Source organism: Brachyistius frenatus, unplaced genomic scaffold, assembly GCF_029030835.1.
Source record: "Brachyistius frenatus isolate BFR_SWC_R1_liver_20210118 unplaced genomic scaffold, ASM2903083v1 Contig_10, whole genome shotgun sequence".
NCBI classification, from domain to species: Eukaryota; Metazoa; Chordata; class Actinopteri; family Embiotocidae; genus Brachyistius; species Brachyistius frenatus.
The window spans coordinates 675,319-695,510 of NW_027210609.1; the positions used below are offsets into that span (position 1 = coordinate 675,319).

Below are 20,192 nucleotides of genomic sequence, written 5' to 3' on the forward strand. Positions count from 1 at the left end.
TTAGCATCATTGGTTTTGCATATTGTTCACTGATTATGAAAATAGTGAACAGATAAATAAGAAACAAATTGGTCAAACAAGTAATAATTTGCGAGTTGTTTATAGTCAGCACATTTTGTAAGTTTGAATCAGTTCAATCTTCACAATCCGCAGTGTTTTCTTTACATGTCAAATTGAAGTTATTGTTTAATGACAGACCACACAATGCATAGACAAGGAAGTTTTATTTCATTTCCTGCAATCATATCTCTGCCGGTACAAATCGTATTTTCTTACATCTTGTTCAATAACCCATGATGCATTGCATCCATACATTTGTAGCTCAAAACAGCTTTTACAAAAAAGGATATACAATATATACTTATATTTATATATATAATATACATGTGTTTATTTATGCATTTAGATGTGTTTGTAATGGGTAATATAAGGTTTTGTTTTGTTTTTTTAAAAACACAGCCAAGTGGAAACAAATCCCAGGAAAGGTTCAACAGAAGGTCATTACCAAACATATAATAGCCAGAATATCAGTCATCAACATTGGCTATCTTACAGGTAACATGAAGCCCTTCAAACACAGTTTGCATATTTTCCACAATTACAGTCATGTAAATCCGGAGTGATTGCCTTCTTTTACTGTACTATGGACCTGTAGGTATCAGTGATAAATTGAGGGAGAGTAGTTTTATGGATGCAAAAAAAGTTATTTAAATTCAATTAAGGTGAATTAGTTGATGGACTAGTAAGTCTCTAAAGGTAACTAATAAAACGCAATATGCCTAAACATACTTTACTTCAATAACGGTGTGGTTAATTAGTATCAGGATTAAAGCAATTTTAGGTAGCTGTTGGAGGGAAATGTTTTTTCAGTATCTTTTTGTACATTAAATATCTTGCAGAATTGTGGCTGACCTTCATCTGAGTCCTACATTTAAAAGAGAACTACATATCTGAATCTACAGTCAAACATTCCAATTTTCCTGTGTGGCTTTAGTGCTGTAGGTCTTTTACGCAGAGGGAAAAATGTAAAGCTTGCACACTGGCAGACAGGTGACGTTTTCAGCACCATGACAGGTTTTTTTTTTTTTTTTTCATATTTTTGCACTGTGGCTGATATGTGTTTTTTCTCTACAAATATATGGGAATCAGCTGAGAATGAATAGTTGAAGAGATTCTGCGTGGGCATCAGCAAAACGACAGAATGAGTAAAAAATATTTAAGTTGTGAAATAAACATCGTGCAGGAGAGATGTCCCTCAGGCAGAGACTTGACCATCATAGTCAATGCAAATGATAAGTCCAATGTGCTGTGTTGTATTTTGTCAACAACATTACTTCTGGTGTTACTCACTTCACATTATATAGCTCAAAATTACAGTATTACATCATTTTTCAATACAACAGAGTAATAATAATCATGTGTTTATACTAATTGATCATCATTCATGTAAACATATTTAACCAGGTCATGCAAACAGTAGACCAAAACTTCTTCCACTAGAGGTGCACAGCACAGAGCAGGCGGAGCGCCCAGACTGAGATCCCTCCGACTCAGCGTGAGCCGGGCCTGAGCCAGGCCAAGAGACTGACAGCTGGCGGGTATTTAGACACTTGTCCGAAACAGAACACGGAGGATGAGCGAGTTATGGATATGATTGTTTTCTTCCCACGCATACTGGATTTTCAGCGTAATCGCACCTTCGAAACAATTCTCCAAACATGATGGAAGGTGAGACTACCGTGATTTACAGACTTAATGGGGATCTCAGTTTGAGCCTCGGATAACAGAACAGCCATAAAACAAACAAACAAAAGAGTCTCCTTTTGATATTCATACATTTCAATGGTTTCCCCAACAGAAGCATGCAGACACTTCAGGTCAGAACCACCCTTCCCACACCCAGTCTGACCCAGAATATATGTAGAATCCATAACGCCCAGAATCACCCTCCACTTTCAAGTATCTCCTTTCTAAAATGACTTCAAAGAAAAGTAGTAAATGCACGTAAAAAGACAGAAACACTTAATGACAATATGAAGAAAATAAATTAACTGAAATAAATGGGCAGGTGGAATCGGCAGTGAAGACACACGACAATATTAACTACGTTAAGCTTAACAGCTACTTGGTCGGTAACTGGAATGAGTCACATTGATGGGTAAGGAGTATAACGACATGCAGGAGTAGCTGTCAGCACTGTTTCCCTTTTTCTTTTTGCCCTGTCTGGCCAGACATTTAGAGAAAGCTGCCAGTAATATAGAGCGCGTGGGCCAGATGGATGTAGACACACAGTAATTGTGATTAGAGGTAGATGTGACAAATAATGTGAGAACAAAACAATGGAGGAGACCGCCTTTAGGCCACTGCTTCACATTAGATTAAAACTCCAGGAGCTTAGATCCCTCCTGAAGCTAACATCCAGAACCACTTCTTGTAATGTACATGCTGCCAAATGGCCACACTCTACTCGAAGAACAGCCACAAGCTCCATTAGTGGGGGGGTTTAGCTGAGGATAATCATACAGTTCGACCCTTAAAAAACAATATTAACTCTGTCTACTTGAAGCAGCCTTGCATACCACTCTGCAGCAAAGTTAAAACTTGTGATTCTTTAGTCATGATGTGTTTTTCTTTCTGGACAGACTTACAGCATGTTTTGTCCACACTGTATCAGTGACCCGCTGGCTGTGGTGGTACTCTGGTGGATACTGCCTCATAACTAATCTGCATTCCTGGCCAGACTGGGCGGACGGGCTCTGGGCGCTCCAGGGGTACAACATCGTCATGACAACAGGAGGCTGTGCTCAGATGCGACTGGCCGGCCTGCAGCAGTAGGTGCAGCTTCTGAGGCTGTCCCGATCTGCACTGCCCTCGTTGCTTCCACGACGACCGTCCTCGTAGTGAGACACTGGATGTTGGAGCAGAGCAGGAAACGCATCAAGTTAAAACTAAGTTCCAGTACTTTTTAGCTTGTTCTCATAAAGGTGGCCATTCTGATTTTGTGGGATTTTTTTCAACTCGCAAGCTACATTACAGAGAGTCACTAGAAAACCACATACGCTCGGAACAGCAGTGCAAACTTCTGAATGTTTTCTAAAAATGACTTCAGTTAAACAGACATTTTTTTGAAATGCTTCTCTCTGAGTGTGACCAAACATAAGCAGAGAAAGAAGCCACCCAATCTGTCAATGGGGAACAGTGTAGAAATAAAATTCCAGAGCAACAAGTTAGCCTGACCCACAATCATAAACAGCTGTTCCCTTCTTTACTGTCTGAAGCCTCGAGCAAATTCGGGCCAAGTCCCTTCACTGATTTTCCTCCTCGCAGGAGGAAATGTTCAGGACATAATAAATGAATGTGAACTGCCTATACTGAATCACTATTGGCACTGCTAGATTCCTCTCACAGGTGACTTGAGTGTTGTGATTCACAGTGCATTTCTGCCTTGTTAAAAGCAAATGATTGACTGGGGAAGCTGCAGGAAAAATTCATAATCCTGTGAAAAATGGAAAATCACAGGTTGTTGAGCTATTGACCATATTTCCAGCTCTTGCATAGGCTCATTTTGTACTAAAGTGAACAAGTTTGCTCGGACTATCAACAAACTAAACTTATTACTGAACTGAAGACGGTCTGAATCAGCAGAGAACGTCAAACTGTGATGAGTTCACTTAAGTTAGACCCTTGATGTCTGATACGGCCTTACATTAATAAAGCTTCTATTACATGCAGTTAAGGCAGACATGTGTTTTTCATTCACTGTGAACTGCCAACTTACAACTCTCCTCTTCCCCATTCCCCAAATCATCCTCCTCCTCCTCCTCTTGTTCAGGGAGCAAATGTCCATGGCAAGGACTGGTGGGAGTAATCTGACTGGGTCCCTCAAGACTAGTGCCCAGCTGCAACTTCCGCATGTGGCGCACCACCGCTGTGGCATTGAATGCTTGCTGCATGGAGGGAGCGAGGAGAGGAAGGGGAAAAAAAAAAAGGGTAAGAACCTTCTGTGTCTGACAGCTAGTAGCAACAGAGAGAAAAACAGTAAAGGCGTACAAAATGTGCTCCATCTCCTGCCAATCATAGTACTGCTCTCTCAGCATTTTGCCCTGTGTTTCAGCCGAGGCACTGACCTTCCATTTACTTTTGGCAAAGTTCTTCTTGATTTGTGCGCTGACAGATTCATGGATATTCTTGTCCAGAGCTGTGTCACCACATATCCTGCAAGTCACCAAAAGTTAGCAAATGTAGAGGCATCTGATGCACATATCTGGGACGTAATGGATTAGATCCACTGATTAACTAATGAATTAGTACATTTATAGAACATTCATCTGTAAGTATCTTAACAATCACTTAATTGTTCTAGTCAATTTTAAAGGTAAAAGCATATGACTTTGTCATATATGTTATCTTTGATATGTCTTTGGGTTTCGTGCTGCTGGTCAGCAAAAACAATTAATGTGAGTATGTTTTCTCTGAGTCTGGGGACCCATTGATGAATACTGAAAAAACCAATTGATTGCAGCCCAAGTGCTAGTTATGCTTTTAATTAATTGATTGATGGATTATTATATAAATTGTAAAAAAAGAAAAATCTTAAATGTCCAATTTACTTCCATATTCTAATAGCACAATATGGCATCTTGACATTGTTTTTGTTCAGCCAACCAAAACAAAAAGATAATCATTTTACACTGATGTCAAATCAAGAAACAAATCTTGACATACCAAAAACCAGAACCAAGTAATGTTTGTCATTCTTGCTGGAAAAAAGTTTTATCAATACTTATTACTATACTGAAATGTATTGAGTATAAGTGATAGAAGTATAGATTTAAGTGTTGTGACTTTCCTACCATGGATGCTGGAGGGCCAGCTCACATGTGTATCTCTTCAAAGGGTCTTTTTCCATCAGGTGACAGATGAAGTCTTTGGCTGCCAACAAAATTAAATATCATGTTGTAATTATTCACTCTCACTTGTTATTGATCCCAGTCGTATCTGCTGTAGATATTTTAGGAGCACCTGAATCTGAGATGTCGTCCCAGTACGGAGAGTCAAATTCATATTCTGCTTTCAGAATCTGCTCAAATAACTTGGCATCGTTTTCATCGTAAAACGGAGGATACCCACATAACCTGAGGGAGCGATATTGAGACATATTTAGTACTATAAAAATGATCACTTTTTACAGTTTCCTGGAATGAATGAACACAGACTTACAAAATATAAGAAATAACTCCTATAGACCAGCAATCCACTGCTTTGCTGTAAGGCTTCTGAGCGAGCACCTCAGGAGCTGTAAAACACATACACAGCATGCATTCACAGAGTGGAAAATATTCAGGCAGCAGTGAGGGTGTATTCAAGTAATCTTGACCTTTTAGTAATACCAATATGATCTGGCAGGTCTGTTAAACAGGTAGAGAGCACTTCTGAAACACTTGCAATTGACTCAGTCAAGGATGAAAGAGCCTCTCACAACGCAGTGAATAAAGGGGGGATATCAGCTGAAACAGCAAGTGCTGAGCTCACATGAAAGAGAGGGGGGAGGTGATGTGGTGGACCAGAGAAATAAATGCCTTACCCACATAGCCAGGAGTGCCGCAGGCTGTCGACATGACACTGCCTGCTCCCTCAATCTTTGACAGTCCAAAGTCACTGATCATAATCTTGGAGTCTTCATCCATACTATAATACAGCAAATTCTCTGGCTGCGAAGACAAAAAGGAGGATCAAAGAGAAGGGTGTGAAAATGTACAAAAACAGGCCAACTGCTAGCAAGACTGAGCTGTTATACGTTACGTCTTTCTAAAAATTAAGATACCTTCAAGTCTCTGTGGACTATCCCCATATCGTGGAGATATTTGACTGCATCCAAGATCTGGTGGATAAGCTGGCTGGCATCTCTTTCTGTGTAGAAACCTTTCTCCACAATCCTGTCGAACAGCTCACCTCCAGAAACCCTGTCAGTTAAAAATCATGCAAAACAGCTAAACATGCCTCCACCTGCACAATGATTATCAGCAGAGCATTTGTATTGAATATGGGCTGGACAATGGCCTACCAGTGAACCAGACTAACAAAACTGCAGCAGGATTTGTGCAGCTAAAACGTTGCTCAAATCCGCAAACCATTTTTGTTTTCAACGAATAGTTACCGATGGTAAGCTACATTTTTATAAATCGTGCAAAATTATGTTGGATAGCTTAATCATTTAGTGCTGTTGAAACATTTCAAATTAGAGGCTGTCTTTGAGTATATGATATTTGCATTATGCAACCATAGACTACTTTAAGGGAAATGGGGCAAATTGTAACTAAATGTGAGGGTGTCTTAACCCTCGTGTTGTCCTTGGATCAAAATGACCCGCAGCTGTGTTCAACCAATTTCTATTTTATTTTCATATTTTTTGGGGATCATTGGTGACAAGGAGGCTGTGAGGGTTTCTTTAAAGAATGATGACCAATGATCCCCAAAAATATAAAAATATAGAAATAAAAAAGAGCTTGGTTGAACACAGCTGCGGGTCATTTTGACCCGAGGACAACACGAGGGTTAAAATGTAAAAAAATGTACCACCATAAGGTCCAAGTTAGCTTTTTCATGTCTTGTTGTGTCAGAGCAACAGCCCTTTACAATGATATATGCACTTAGAGCCATAACATTTGCACTGCTGGTCAACTAAAACAATCAATGGGAGTATGTTTTCTCTGCCTCCGGGGACATATTGATCAATCATAAAAAGACAAATTAATAGCAGCCCAAGTACAGGTTATGCTTTTAAATAACTGAGCGATTGTTGAAATATACATTGTAAAACAAATAGTCAAGTGTCCTGTTAACTTTCATAATCTAAAAGCACATGATACCACATGAATGACTGAATGGTGTCAACCCAATTCATTTAAATAGAGGGGTCAAAATGTTAGGAACACCTCTCAGTAACCCAGTGCACTTCCACAGTATCCTTAATATTACAGTCTCTAAAATGACCATTAAATAAATAAACACTTCTCTTAATCAGCTCGAAGGCAGTATTTATTGCTGAGCTGTTGTGTTATGCTTAATGCTTCACATGTCAGTGGTTTTAATGTAATGGCTGGTTGGTGTATATACAAAGAACAGCAGAAAATTGTCACATTTAAGATGCTTGAACCAGAAAATGTTTGATAGTTTTGGTTGAATATTTCATGCCTGTTAATTTTCTGTCAATAAACAGGACAGAAACTGTGGTATTTTACAGTAACAATGTGTGAGAATTGCGCATCGTCTGTTACATAATTGGTGCTTGTGTAAGATCAAAGGGGAGGGAGAACTCACAGTTGCATGACAAGATATAGGTGGGATGTACTTTCAAAGATGTCCTCCAGCGAAACAATGTTGGGATGCTTGATTCTGAGGAAAATAGATGGACAGAAATCATAAGAAATCTACTGCATTTTACAGGAAATGATTGACATTTCTCTAATGTCTACTGTTAATTGGTCACCAGATTCTATGAAAAACCCATCAACAAACTGAGATTAAACCTAGGTGCTTCCACTATTCCCCAAAAACAGACCAAACACAGAAAAGCTTTAGATGGACTTAGAATGACAATGACATGTGTCTACAGCTGGAATGACAATACCAAAGCGTCGCTCACAAGAAATTAGATTTGGATCATTTATTGTTATGGACCAGCCAACAGACAGCTGACCATCTCTCTTGGCTCTCGAGTCAAGTTGAGAGTTTATGAACCATCACGAACACAACAGCAGCTGAGAATGTGACTGTTAGTAGAATGCCTCTCTCTTTTCTCAGATTATTTTTTAAACTTTCTCGATGTCTCTCTCCACTGAATCTCTTAAATATTTAGCCAAACTCCACCTCTCCCGATCTTCCAAATCGTTCTTCTTCTATCATACTGCTCCACCCCCACCCCCTCCACTTCTCCACCCTCTATGTCTCTTTCTCTTTCTTCCGTACACTGCTGCGGGGAACTCCACACCATCTCCGCCTCTGTGTGCTGTTGCCCTGGCAACAGGGACACTAAAAATAGGTCTATCTTCTTTACTCCTGACATTTCCGGTGCACAATCCTACTGTTTCTACTGACACCATGCATTTAGCCACCCATTCAATTGACCCCTTGCATATAATCTGTGTCGGGACATGTATTGTCGTAAGAGGCAGCACTGAATAGTTTCTCTTGCCAGACAAAAAGCAACAGCTGATGCACTGCAAGAAACTTCAGCGACCTCACCTGTGTAGTACCGCGATCTCATTCTCAATGTTGTTTTCTTTGCCTTCCAATGCTTTCTTGGGGATGCACTTGATGGCCACCAGCCTCTGAGTCCTCTTCTCCTCTGCTAGAACCACCTCAGAGAAAGCACCCCTAAAACACACACACACACACACACACACACACACACACACACACACACACACACACACACACACACACACACACACACACACACACACACACACACACACACACACACACACACATCGGACAGTGAATTAGAAATGTGTGGGCGTTAAATGGACAAGATCAGAAAGCAAAAGAAAGACTCAGTTACAAGCCATAATAGATTACACACAAGAAGATAATGACACATATAGAGGCCTTTTTTTTTTTTAAGAGCTTTAATGCTCATAATTTTTATGAATATCTTTTCAGTATAAAGGTATGTTTTTTCAAATCCAGTCCAGTTAGTTGATATTTTTTAAACAGATCTACGCTGCATTCAACCATCTGGGTTTGTGTTTGTGTGGCACAAGTGCGTGTTTGTCTAAGTGGTGTTTAGATGAATAATTCAAAATGGTGACATTACCAAGAGGTTTTGGGAGGGCTGAGAAAGGGCTCAGGAGGTGAAGCGTCAGCTACATAGAGACATTCATAGGAATGGCAGTTGCTTTAAAAAAAAAACAACTATTTTTAATCCATTCAATAATTGATAGAGTAAATGTAGTGTGGCTGTATCTGAGGGAGACCAGACTGCATTATGGATTATGGTCTGGTGATGATGAGAGGGAGAATAGCATGTATTTACACAGCCTCCCCACAGGAGTGTGGGAGGCAGCTCAGGAGGAGGCCTGGATGCACGAACATTGTTTGCAACCACAGAGATCCTTTCCATGTGTGTGAAACAGCACCATCACTCAGAGCACAATGGACGTTCAATGTTCAACTTTCAGAAAATCTCATCTTAATTTCAGATGACTTCACTTGAGTGTGCAACCTTGATAAAAAAATTTTTTTTTTAAAAGTCCCGACTTCACAGATCTGTTGCTAACAGCAACCATTTGATAAGGAGGCAAACATCTCTCACTTTATGTGCAGACTAAAGTCTGCATTTAATGTTTATTAATGATTAATTACAGATCTGAGGACTTATTCTGTGACTTGTCCATCAGTACACCACCTCTAAATGTGGATTTTCTTTTCCCATCATCTTTCCATAATAAATGCTCAGTGTGAATCTGCGGTAATCCTTGAGATGCCTTTGTACCGTGGCCATCTTGTGTTCAACGCACCAGCGCAGTAGAAGCATTTGCACAGTGAAGCCAATGCACAATGGGAGAGCCGATACTCACACACACGCACACGCACCTCCAGTTTCATTTTTAAAATGTCCTTAAAATAATCTCAGCAAAATCACATAAAGCTCCACTTCCCATCGACCTATAAGAGCATTTTAATGTGTTTAAGTCTGCAGCTTTTACAGAGCCGGGTTTCATCAGAGGGTCAAGACTGCTAAACTTCAACTGTCAGTCAGTTCAAATCTGTTTAGTGTTATTGGGTATTTGAAAAAATAGGGTCAGTGGCCCGAGGCAGGGAGACAGACAGATGGGACTCTTGATGTGATGATTAATAGGTGACTTTAACATGAAATGTAAACAGTGTCAGCTTCACCTGATTATTTTCTTTAGTGGTGGGTAGTACAGTATGGTGAATGACAGTGATGTAATCCATCCAGGACTGTTAAAAATGTTGGATATCAGCAAGATTTTGTTTTATAGCCAAGCTATCCATGTAAGTCTGTAAATCTGTCAGTCTATAAGTCATTCCACCACAGGATGAAATATCTTAGCTACTATTAGATTGCCATTAAATTTTCTATGGACACTTATGATGCCGAACTTGAGCTTGTGCAGCCAGCTAGTTTTCAGTAAAACGTTATGACAGGTAGTAGATGGAAAGCAATAAAAGTTTGTACACACGTTGATTTCTTCCTTTGCAGATCCTCTGTTTTTTTGTCTAGCACCACCATCAGGTCAAAACTTTAACATGTCCATTTATTTGGTTTATGGCCAAAAAATATACCTCCATAACTAATAACATCAGCCTCAGCTTTGATTTTAGGGCCAATTACCAATTAAGATGGTGAACATGGTAAATTGCATGCCTATTATCTGGTTAAAAGCATGTTAGCCATCATTGTGAACATGTCAACATGCTGATGTTAGCATTTAGCTCAAAGCTCCACTTTGTCTAAGTACAGCCTCACAGTAACACCACTAGCTGTACTCTGAATCTTGTTAAAATACTGCAGATATACTCCTTTTAAAAAGGAGACAAAGTGACAGTGTAGCAACTACTGTATATCTCTAAATTCTTTGTAATTTCATCTCCATTTCATTTGTCAGCCATCATTGCCTGGCTGATCCAAATCCAAATGTTTCCAACAAGTTACTCATTCATTATATAAATGGTTTGTCATTTAGATTTATGGCCAGCTTATACTAGTCAGAATCAAAATGTAAATTTTGACTGATGAACTCTCAAAGATTCTACTATTCAAACCTTTCTTGAAAAATAATTAATACGCCAAAACGTAAAATAATGTTCGTTATATTGGCATGAGCTGGACTGATGGTTGAAAAAGGCACTTAGAACAAATATGACTGCATCATTTCACTAAATGTCTGTGAGTGATAGAATAACTGAGCAAATGAGAGAGCTAGAAAAGAATGTTCATGCATGTGTACACACACACACACACACACACACACACACACACACACACACACACACACACACACACACACACACACACACACACACACACACACACACACACACACACACACACACACACACACACACACACACACACTTTTCTACTGTTGCCATGAGACATACTTTAATTAACCATCCAGTTGCTCACTTCTCCTTGGAGACATAGTAGGGGTGGGCTCTCAGTGGGTTTAGGAGAGGAGCATTGAGGAAGAGAGAAAGCTACTGTAGCTGTTAGTTTGGACTAATGAGATTTTGTGAAGAGCTAATGTGTACATCTTTACATTGGACAAGAGTAAAAATGTAAAATGGATAAAAGAAAGCTTTATGCAGCCTCATGGGTTTTAGTGTTTTTCTGTCTCAGATTAGAACATCGTTTTTCTGTTCCACCACAAATATAGCAACAGACCACTGAAATCTGTTGAATGCCAGTTAGATAATGCTGGCACACGCATTGACTTGCTGTTAAGGAATTCAAATAAATAAGTTTCACATTAGTCATTGGTCTCAGGACTCATAGCTGATGCATCTGTCAGCTTGGCTGTTTGTGTGTGCATGAACAAGGCTGTCAAAGCACATCTGAGATTTTTTGACATTTGCTGCCAAATTAAACCATAAAAAAGAGATGGACGGACAGAGAGACAGACAGACATATAGATAGATAGATAGATAGATAGATAGGACGGACAGATAGACAGACAGATAGATAGATAGATAGATAGATAGATAGATAGATAGATAGATAGATAGATAGATAGATAGATAGATAGATAGATAGATAGATAGATAGATAGATAGATAGATAGATAGATAGATAGATAGATAGATAGATAGATAGATAGATAGATAGATAGATAGATAGATAGATAGATAGATAGATAGATAGATAGATAAATCGATCAGCATTTACTTTGACAGTCATGCATCTGCTGCAGAGAGATGATGTCTGCCCCAAAGCCATCAGCACAATATGAGCACATGCACCACAGCATGGGTCTCTCTCTCTGTGACACACACACACACACACACACACACACAGTTGGTGAAGACTCTGTAATCCCAGCTGTCTGTATGGGCAAATATTGATTCACACGTTCTTGTATCGCTACCAGTGTCTCACACTGCCTTCACTATGATCACGGCTGAATATGTCTTCAAGTCTTCACTTGACATTTATCATTATGATTCTTAATATGCTGGGCTCTCAGTAAACTACATGAAGTGGTGTAGACACACACTCTAGAGCTACAGCTAATTATAAATCAATTATTATGTAAGTTTGTTAAGTTCTTAGTGGCTACTAGCTAAAAGCATCCACCATTAAAACATAAGAAATGTCTTAACTCATCAAGACTCTTGCAATGACTAAATCGGTTGCTTTTGCCCTCACTCAAGCTAATGGATGACGGCTGCGAATATTACTCATAATGGTTTTTTTGGTTTTGTTTTACAGAGATGAACTATCAATCAGGTTTGGAGTCGGGTTCCTTGGACCTGTTACAAACAGCTACAAGCATCCATCAGTCTATCGATCTGACCTCATACAAACGCTCCTTTCAAGCCCAACATGCCTCCAAGTCCTAAAAAAAGCTTTCCCTTTTTAGCCTAAATCCATTTGTGTGTGTGGGTTTAGGAGAGAGAGAAAGAATAAAAAGGATGGATACGTGCGGATAGGCCGTCATTCAAAACAATCTCCAGATCCAGTTTTGCATTGCAAAAATAACTTTATACATTCATAACAGAAAAGCTTATGCCTATTAATTCACAAACAATTGTACAACTGTATGTCCTCTATTCATTGAAGCCCCGTGTTAGTTGAACCTCTTAACTCCTCTGCTCTCGTCTACGCACAAACCAACCAACACAAGTGCTTTCCAATGCTCCTACTCATTATCCACCTGGACTGCATGAGTAGATTTCTAAAACTGATCTCTCCCATATTTTTTCTTTATGAAATTTAGGACCATTTTATTGTTAGCTTCCTGAGTACAACTTTCTGCCATCTATCATACTGAATGCCAAATATATTTCTTTAAATTGTCCATTAGGTCTCTCCTGTTATTAAAGCTTAATTAAACAACATTTTAATACTGAGTCAAACAGCAAATTGCTTTGGGTTGACAGAAAACCTCCAAATAACTGATCGTACTGTCATTGCTTTACTCTTCTACAACTTGATCTGTATCGTGTAAGTATTTTGTATAATAACAGAGAAGAACAAAACACTCAAGAAGAGCTTTGCTGTGGAAGATAAAATCTGCTGTGTTTTGGTCTAAAGTTATTTTAACTGAATGCACTAAATGCGCTTCCTTTCTGGCAGACAAGCTGCCAGCCCACTGGGATATTTCTGTCCGCAGCACTCATAAAATGAAGTAATATTTAAGCTCAACATTAATACTCGTAACGTAAAGTCAAGAAACAACATGCTATATCATAAATGAACACATAAACCAAGTAATTTCACTGGACATTTAATCAAACAGTAAAACAAAAATACATCCAGGATGCCAACATCCATGAAAGACTGAGATGTTACGTAAACTAACACTTCTTGTAATTATACTGATGACAGCAATAACCAATAACAACTGCAGAGATGGGTGAGCTACTCCACTCTCTACCCCATCTTCTCACTCTCCCTGGTTAAAGACAGCCTCCAGACAGAAAACCTGAGTGAGCCAGAAACTCATCACGTGTTTCACCTTCATTTGGGGAAAAACAAGGGTGTATGACCCCATAACAACTCTGTGGACCCTGCATTAGTCACTATGACCTCAAAACATAATCTGGCAAAGTTCTGTCCACTAAGCTTCAGACTCTATATAAAAAGCAACAATATTAACTGCATGACTTTCAGGACTTTTTCTAAATATTGTTTCCCAATTCTTATAGTAAAAGGTGTCCCAAAGCAATAATGCCCCTCAAACTTCTCAAAGTTTTGACTTGACAATTATAGTTAGGTGGCATAAGATGTCTCACTTCTGTAAAATGAAGCTACAGCCAGGTGATACAGGTAAACAAGGACAACAAAATTTGCCTTCCCCTGAGCTTTGTTCGAACACCAAAGTATAACAAAACACCATGCAGTGACTTCCTGAAGTCTCGGTCAGTGAACTGGCACCTTACAGACATAATAAGACCTCCAAAAGACCAACTATTCCTTTAATTATCTGACGACATCTTGGTTTTTGAATTGGCAGAATCAGATAACTGTTTCTCTGTTTTCTAGCCTGGCTCTGCCCGCCTATTTCTCACAGCTTAATTTTTTTGCTGTGATTAGTCTGGGAACCCTGTTTGCATTTAGGTTTGCACAGCCACTCTGAAGGGCGGACCATTTAGGGATCAGTGGGGGTGTCAAAGTTTGATGATGTTTAAGTTTCAAAATGTAGTTCCAACAGTGGCTGACACAATTAGTTGCAACAATGTCTAAAAAAAAATGTCTAGTGTTCAACAGCCTTTTACTGGCATGGCGTTGCACTCTGCTCACATTAGGGAGGGTCTCTGTTGTTTACAGCTTGGTGAGTTTTGGCGTACATCTGCCATGTGGTGGAAAATGACGAATGGTTAAAGGCTTCTTCAATAGTTTCAAAATTAATCCATGGTCTATGCCCATGCAACGACCGGAAATGATCGTCAGTGGAGTGTTGCCCAGACTGATATATTTGGGAATTTGGGTCTGGTAAAACCAGGTGGTTTGAAGCCTGTGTGCTATGATAAACTAACCAGTTGCTGGCTGTAATTTGTACCTCACAACTGTTATCAGTCCTCTAATCTAACTGTCAGCAGGGAAGTAAAAAGGGCATATTTTGAAGGGCATAATGTCCAACTATTCTGACTGACAGTTTCATTCAACATTTTAATTATTCTGTTCACTTTTCGCCTGTCATTTCACCCATTAAAGTTTCACATTTACAATCTGCAGCAGTCAGAAACCCCATCACAACTCAATATGAAGTCACATCAAAGCTGTGTACTTTGTCTCTTTCATTTCATCCCAGATAAATCCCATTGTTAAAGAACAAAAGTGTTACTGACAATAACAAATAAAAGTGAAAACTGTCTCCAAAGCAAGACAGACAAAATAACTGTAGAGTGGGGGGATTTTTTTTTTTTTCATCTGCTGCCCATTATCATGAGGATGGTTTGTCCTCAAGTAGACCCCAAACAGGTAGAACTGTAAGGATTGGCCCTAAAGGATATTGGAATATCATTTTTCAACATAAATCAATTAACTTCACACTGAATTCCTGGATAAAGCTCCTCTGTAATCTTTTCTGCGAGCATAAGGAGCTTTCCATCAACACACTAATTCTGCCCTCTGCCGTGTCCAACTATAGTGAAAGGGGGGGAAAGAATATTACTCCAGCTTTTTCTTCTCTTTTTTCTGAAATAAGGGGACATCCTATCCTGGCAAATCACTCACTCAGCCCTTGTTATGTAATCTTTAATATCATACTTTAAATTACAAAGACGGTTTTAACTTCCTGTGACGTCTTAGTGGAAATCAAAGCAGACATTATCAGCATTCAGCAGCAGTCCTGCTGAATCCTCAAATATACAGTTCGATAGTAAAAGTGCACTGCATACACTATGCACAGCTCCAGGACACAGACGCATGCGGTCTTATTTGCTGTCCTCTTACAGCATTCGAGACAACTAGACAGTCTACCCACTGCTACTTCCCTTTTTTGGGATGTAGAACAGTCATTAGTATCTGATTCTGTGCTGCCTCTCTGGGGAAGCAGGTGTGATACCAGGAAGAAAGAAAACAACCACACTACATATGGCACACTCGTGTTATCACAGGTGGACGTGTGCTAGGTCACTTGTACTCAGTTTGGGTGTGTGTGTGGGGGGTGGGTGGGTGGAGGGGGTGCTCCCCTGACCATCTGGGCTTGAGCCTGTCCCCATGGAGAGTGCAGTCACAGGTCTGTATGAGCCCAGCTCTCACCATTAGTGACTACTAAGCAACCTTTATACCACTGGATGGAGATTGAAAATGCAATTTATTACAAAATGTATTTTAAATTCCAGACTACTTTATGTAGCAATTACAAAATGGCAATGAAAGGGCAGCAGGCAATAGAATTCACCACCAGAATGTAGATGGATGGGTTGAACTTGAGCTTCATTTTCAGGGAAATTGAAGCCAGCAGCTGCGGCCAAATTTTCCTCTTAATTACCCAAGTTAAAAGTTTATTCAGCTGTCTTTTACATGCCACGTGTCATTCATCACATGATCAGATAAAGGTGTGGCTGATTCCCACAGACACATGAAAAGAGGATAAATAGAGAGAGGTCATATTCAAAATTGCAGGTTTCATGTTGTGATCTGTTGGGTGATAAGAACTGTTGGATTTATTGACATAGTTTTATGGAAAGTGTTAATATTAAATGTGTTCAATGTATGTTTCACGGGTTTCATATTAAAGAGAGACATATATCAAGAGCACTGCAATCACAATTAATGACTGGTCACCACAACAGGGAAAACAAATCAGTACCAGTACCAGCAAGTGTCTACACTGTTGACATGGGAAGGATTGGTTTAGACAGGTGATTGGTGCTTCACAGTATAGATAAATAGTAGCCTATAGAAAGATATACTGTGGTGAGATGGCTTAAATACTCCCCAATAGGAATCTGTCCTTAGATGTCCTCATCACTTTGTTTTGATCAAATTAATTCACTTCAGAATTAAACAAAATTACTCATGTTCACAAATAGCTACTGATGTAAAGTCTAAGAAAGGAAGAATAACTACACTGACCCCTGTTGTTGTTTAGTAACAAACACAAGTGGCCACAAGTGCCAGAAAACTAGCATTTCCATGTATTTTTAAGCTCTTGGTTTACAACTGACAGGGCTGTAATAAAGTAATAAAATCCAAGCCACAACCAAACTAGATTTAATTTAGGTTTTAATGCTTTTATCTTTATATTTGCCTGTATGTACCTATTGTACGTAGAGTTCCGCCAGTCAAATCATAAAACACAGCTAAATCTTTAACTATACTCCTCAAAGGAGAATTAATTTAGTGAGAATGGTGTGTGTGCACCCATGCGTGTGTGTGTGAGTGTGGTAAATAGTTGAGTCAGCACCCAATGCTGGGCAGGAACAAGACAAGTCTGAGTCAAAATCTCCAGAGTTCAGGCTCAAATTCTGCAGCCCTGACAGCATGGACAGATGGGATAAAAACCCTTTGCTTCTTCAACACTGTGTGAGCTGTTCTCTGTTACCTGCACATACCCGTCAATTACACAGCAGACAACAGATGCCAGCTTCACTATATGTTTGAGCTTTGAGCCATCTACCTCAGCAGAACAGTGTGATGGTGATAAATGGCACTAAAAATGTATTTGAAAAATTCAAGAGTATTGGATCTTTCCTGAAACATATTCCCATTACTCATCATACCAACTGACACTCAATGAAACTGTGGCACTCAAACGATCCCATGGGGCGTGGGGGGCACCAGTGCATTTGACCATTTTGCCCAGTTGGTCATCCGGTCATCCAGCCTCACTCTGACAACCGGGCTACTTACGTTCCCAGCACTTCTTTGAAGTCATAATGTTCTTTGATGTCTGATGTCTTCTTTTTCCATCCATTTCCATCCTCTCCAAGAGGCATCCTACAATGCTGATTGGATTCGCCACACTACAGCTATGAGAAAAATAAGAACACACTCAGAGTATGCACAATTAAGTTTGGATCAACCACATGTGTAATCTAATAGATAAATCGTTGGTCACAACTATGGAGTCACATTTAACCAGTGGTTGGAATTATTGATTTGAATATAGTGACTTTTAAATATTTTTTTTAACAGTTTTACTTAAGGTTTTTGTTGCTCGTGTTTGCATTTTTTAAGTACACCATAAGTTGCATTACACTGAATGACAATAAAGTTAGAAGTTATAATAAAAGATCAAGAAAACACTGACGTAAGCCTGCAATCTCTTAATTTGTTCCCTCTCCTGTTATTCTTTATTTTATTTGCTGAATTAGAGACAAGTTTTTAGGCTGTCGCGAATAAATTAAAGCAAGAACAGAGCCATTAATAAGAAACAGATCCAGACGAAAATTAATTTGTACACTAATAAGAAGATGTGACTACAGTCTCCTTAAAAGTCACAACCTTCAACAACTACGCATTTATTTGCTGACACAACAAATAGAAACCATTAACAGCTTTAAAGTAGGGCAAACAGAGATTGTCGCAAGAAAGGGACCATGTACCGTCGCAAAAACAAACGCATGGTCAGTAGAGGCAAATACCAGCTGGGGGACCTGTGCTATATTTAACTACAGCAGCTTCAGACAATTGGGTTGCTGTGAAGAACGAAAACAAAAATCTCCAAATACTAAGGGCTCTTTTCAAGTGGAAACTGTATTCCACTGGGTAAGATTTGTCAACCTGCTCTGCATGAAGGATGCAGGGCGTGAATTACAAGCAAGCAGTGAGTTTGAATGGAAATTAAACCGTTTTGGCGGTGGAATAGGTCTTGAATGAGTCCGGGTTTTTTTGTGGTGGTAATTATGCAAGTTTGGACTACAGAAAGAAAAGGCGGTGTGGGTGTGCAGACCATACTGCGGCGCTCAAGGGTACGGCAGTCAAATGAAGACAGCATCTTTGGGTTAAAGCAGGAGGCTGCGGACATACACATGGAAGCGCACCGAAGGCACTTTGTTCAATAGTCAAAATGAGATTACACGACTGGTGGCGCATTTCAATAAACGTATAACTGAAAAAGAAACGTACCTAAATGGCGATCTGTAGCCGTGATGCGTTCTCCTTCCCTCTGGGAGCGATGTGGTTGCTGTGCTTGTGCGCAGCGCTCGGTCCGCTCAGACTTCTCCTGACGTCAAGAACCCAGACGTCTGTGGACGTAGTGCACCACAAAATCACTCACTGTTCTCTTAACAACGTGATCTACGATTCAGCTTATGATAGTCGAGCCACCGTCTGTTACATGTGAAGAGACATCTGCTTGTTATTTTCAGAAAGAGCTGCAATACGCAGCGGATGAAGCTCAGTGCTTTAGCAGAGTGTGCAGGGTTTTACAGACAATTTTAAGGGTGTTTCAAAGCAAGCATAACGTGTCACTGTGAATGATTTATCAAACAGAAGCGCTGACAAGGCACCGGCAGTCTGAATAGACTACAATAAAACTATTTTCATACAAAAAAAAAAAAAAAGAAACAAATGAAAGAGGATAAGTATTTTAACAAGCAGGCCCAATATAAACTTTCAGGTAATTAGAGCTCTCTTTTTCAACTAATCTTAAGGCAACGCCCTGCCTCTTCCTCTCAGGTCTTCATACTCTCATATATGTATTGAGTGGGGACCAAGGCCAAATGGTTTGGACAGACACCAATTTACAACGACGACTAAAAATCCTACAAAATCTGGCCTCTGGCACTCCCATCACAAGTTCGAAGGACGTTTTTATTACTGGGCTGTCTGTTTTGCAACGCATTGAAATGTGTTCTTGTTGTTTTGCCTTCCACTTGTTTAAAGGCCAATATTGTCCACATGATGTACAATGAGAGGACATTGACAGAGGAGCTTATTTTATGTTCTTGGTTCTTCATTTTTATCATGTGTATTCTCAGGTTGGTCTCAACAGTTAACCAGTTAAAAGGTATTACACCATGTTGTACACAACTGTTGTTCATTTATCCTTTACCCTCTCCAAACCATCCCACCCTCCAAAACCCATCCGCTTACCCACCAACTATGAATTTATAATAACAGAAATGCACAACCACATGTAGGCTACTGGCATTTACAGAATTACAATATCAATCCCAGGTGAATTACTGTAATGTGGGACACTACCAAATGTGGTATACCTGCTCAATTTGGTGTAGGTCTTATTCAGACAAGTTAATGTCAATAATACATTGGTTTAACATACCTATGATTTTATGTAATCAAAATCCCATGACTTGGACTCAAATATCCAATCATAGATTAGGGTACAGCTACAGTACGCCTATAGTATCCCCAATTAGGAACAGAGCTATCCCACATTAGGAAATGCAAACTGTCTGAGATAACTTGGCACTAAGAGTAGCATATTGATATGCTTACCATTTGTTTTATGAGTGGGATATCTGCATTTTCTATTTTGGTTTGATTAGGATACATCCTGTGGGATTTTGGAGTGGTACAGGTTGTG

At 39.5% G+C, this 20,192-nt stretch overlaps 1 protein-coding gene across 1 annotated transcript; it reads right to left on the reverse strand.

Annotated features, from left to right (window-relative positions):
* Nucleotides 1-205: 205 nt before the first annotated feature.
* Nucleotides 206-18,982, reverse strand: camk1a (calcium/calmodulin-dependent protein kinase Ia). Its single transcript, XM_069690695.1, has 12 exons — nt 18,770-18,982; nt 17,552-17,670; nt 8,245-8,376; nt 7,321-7,395; nt 5,825-5,963; nt 5,585-5,711; nt 5,221-5,296; nt 5,023-5,135; nt 4,854-4,932; nt 4,128-4,215; nt 3,779-3,947; nt 206-2,908 (listed from the first exon to the last, which is right to left on the reverse strand). Exons 2-12 carry the CDS (start codon nt 17,635-17,637, stop codon nt 2,805-2,807), a joined length of 1,188 nt encoding a protein of 395 aa, XP_069546796.1. The 5' UTR covers nt 17,638-17,670; nt 18,770-18,982; the 3' UTR covers nt 206-2,804.
* Between the last annotated feature and the right edge of the window lie 1,210 nt (nt 18,983-20,192).

What these genes read in the sequence shown, in the direction of transcription:
- camk1a (XM_069690695.1), bottom strand. Translation starts at nt 17,637, where the DNA reads ATGCCTCTTGGAGAGGATGGAAATGGATGGAAAAAGAAGACATCAGAC. An exon ending in GGAGTTATTTCTTATATTTT is followed by an intron (nt 5,136 to 5,220) that starts GTAAGTCTGTGT and finishes TCGCTCCCTCAG; the next exon opens with GTTATGTGGGTATCCTCCGT. An exon ending in CTGGCCCTCCAGCATCCATG is followed by an intron (nt 4,216 to 4,853) that starts GTAGGAAAGTCA and finishes GGTGACTTGCAG; the next exon opens with GATATGTGGTGACACAGCTC.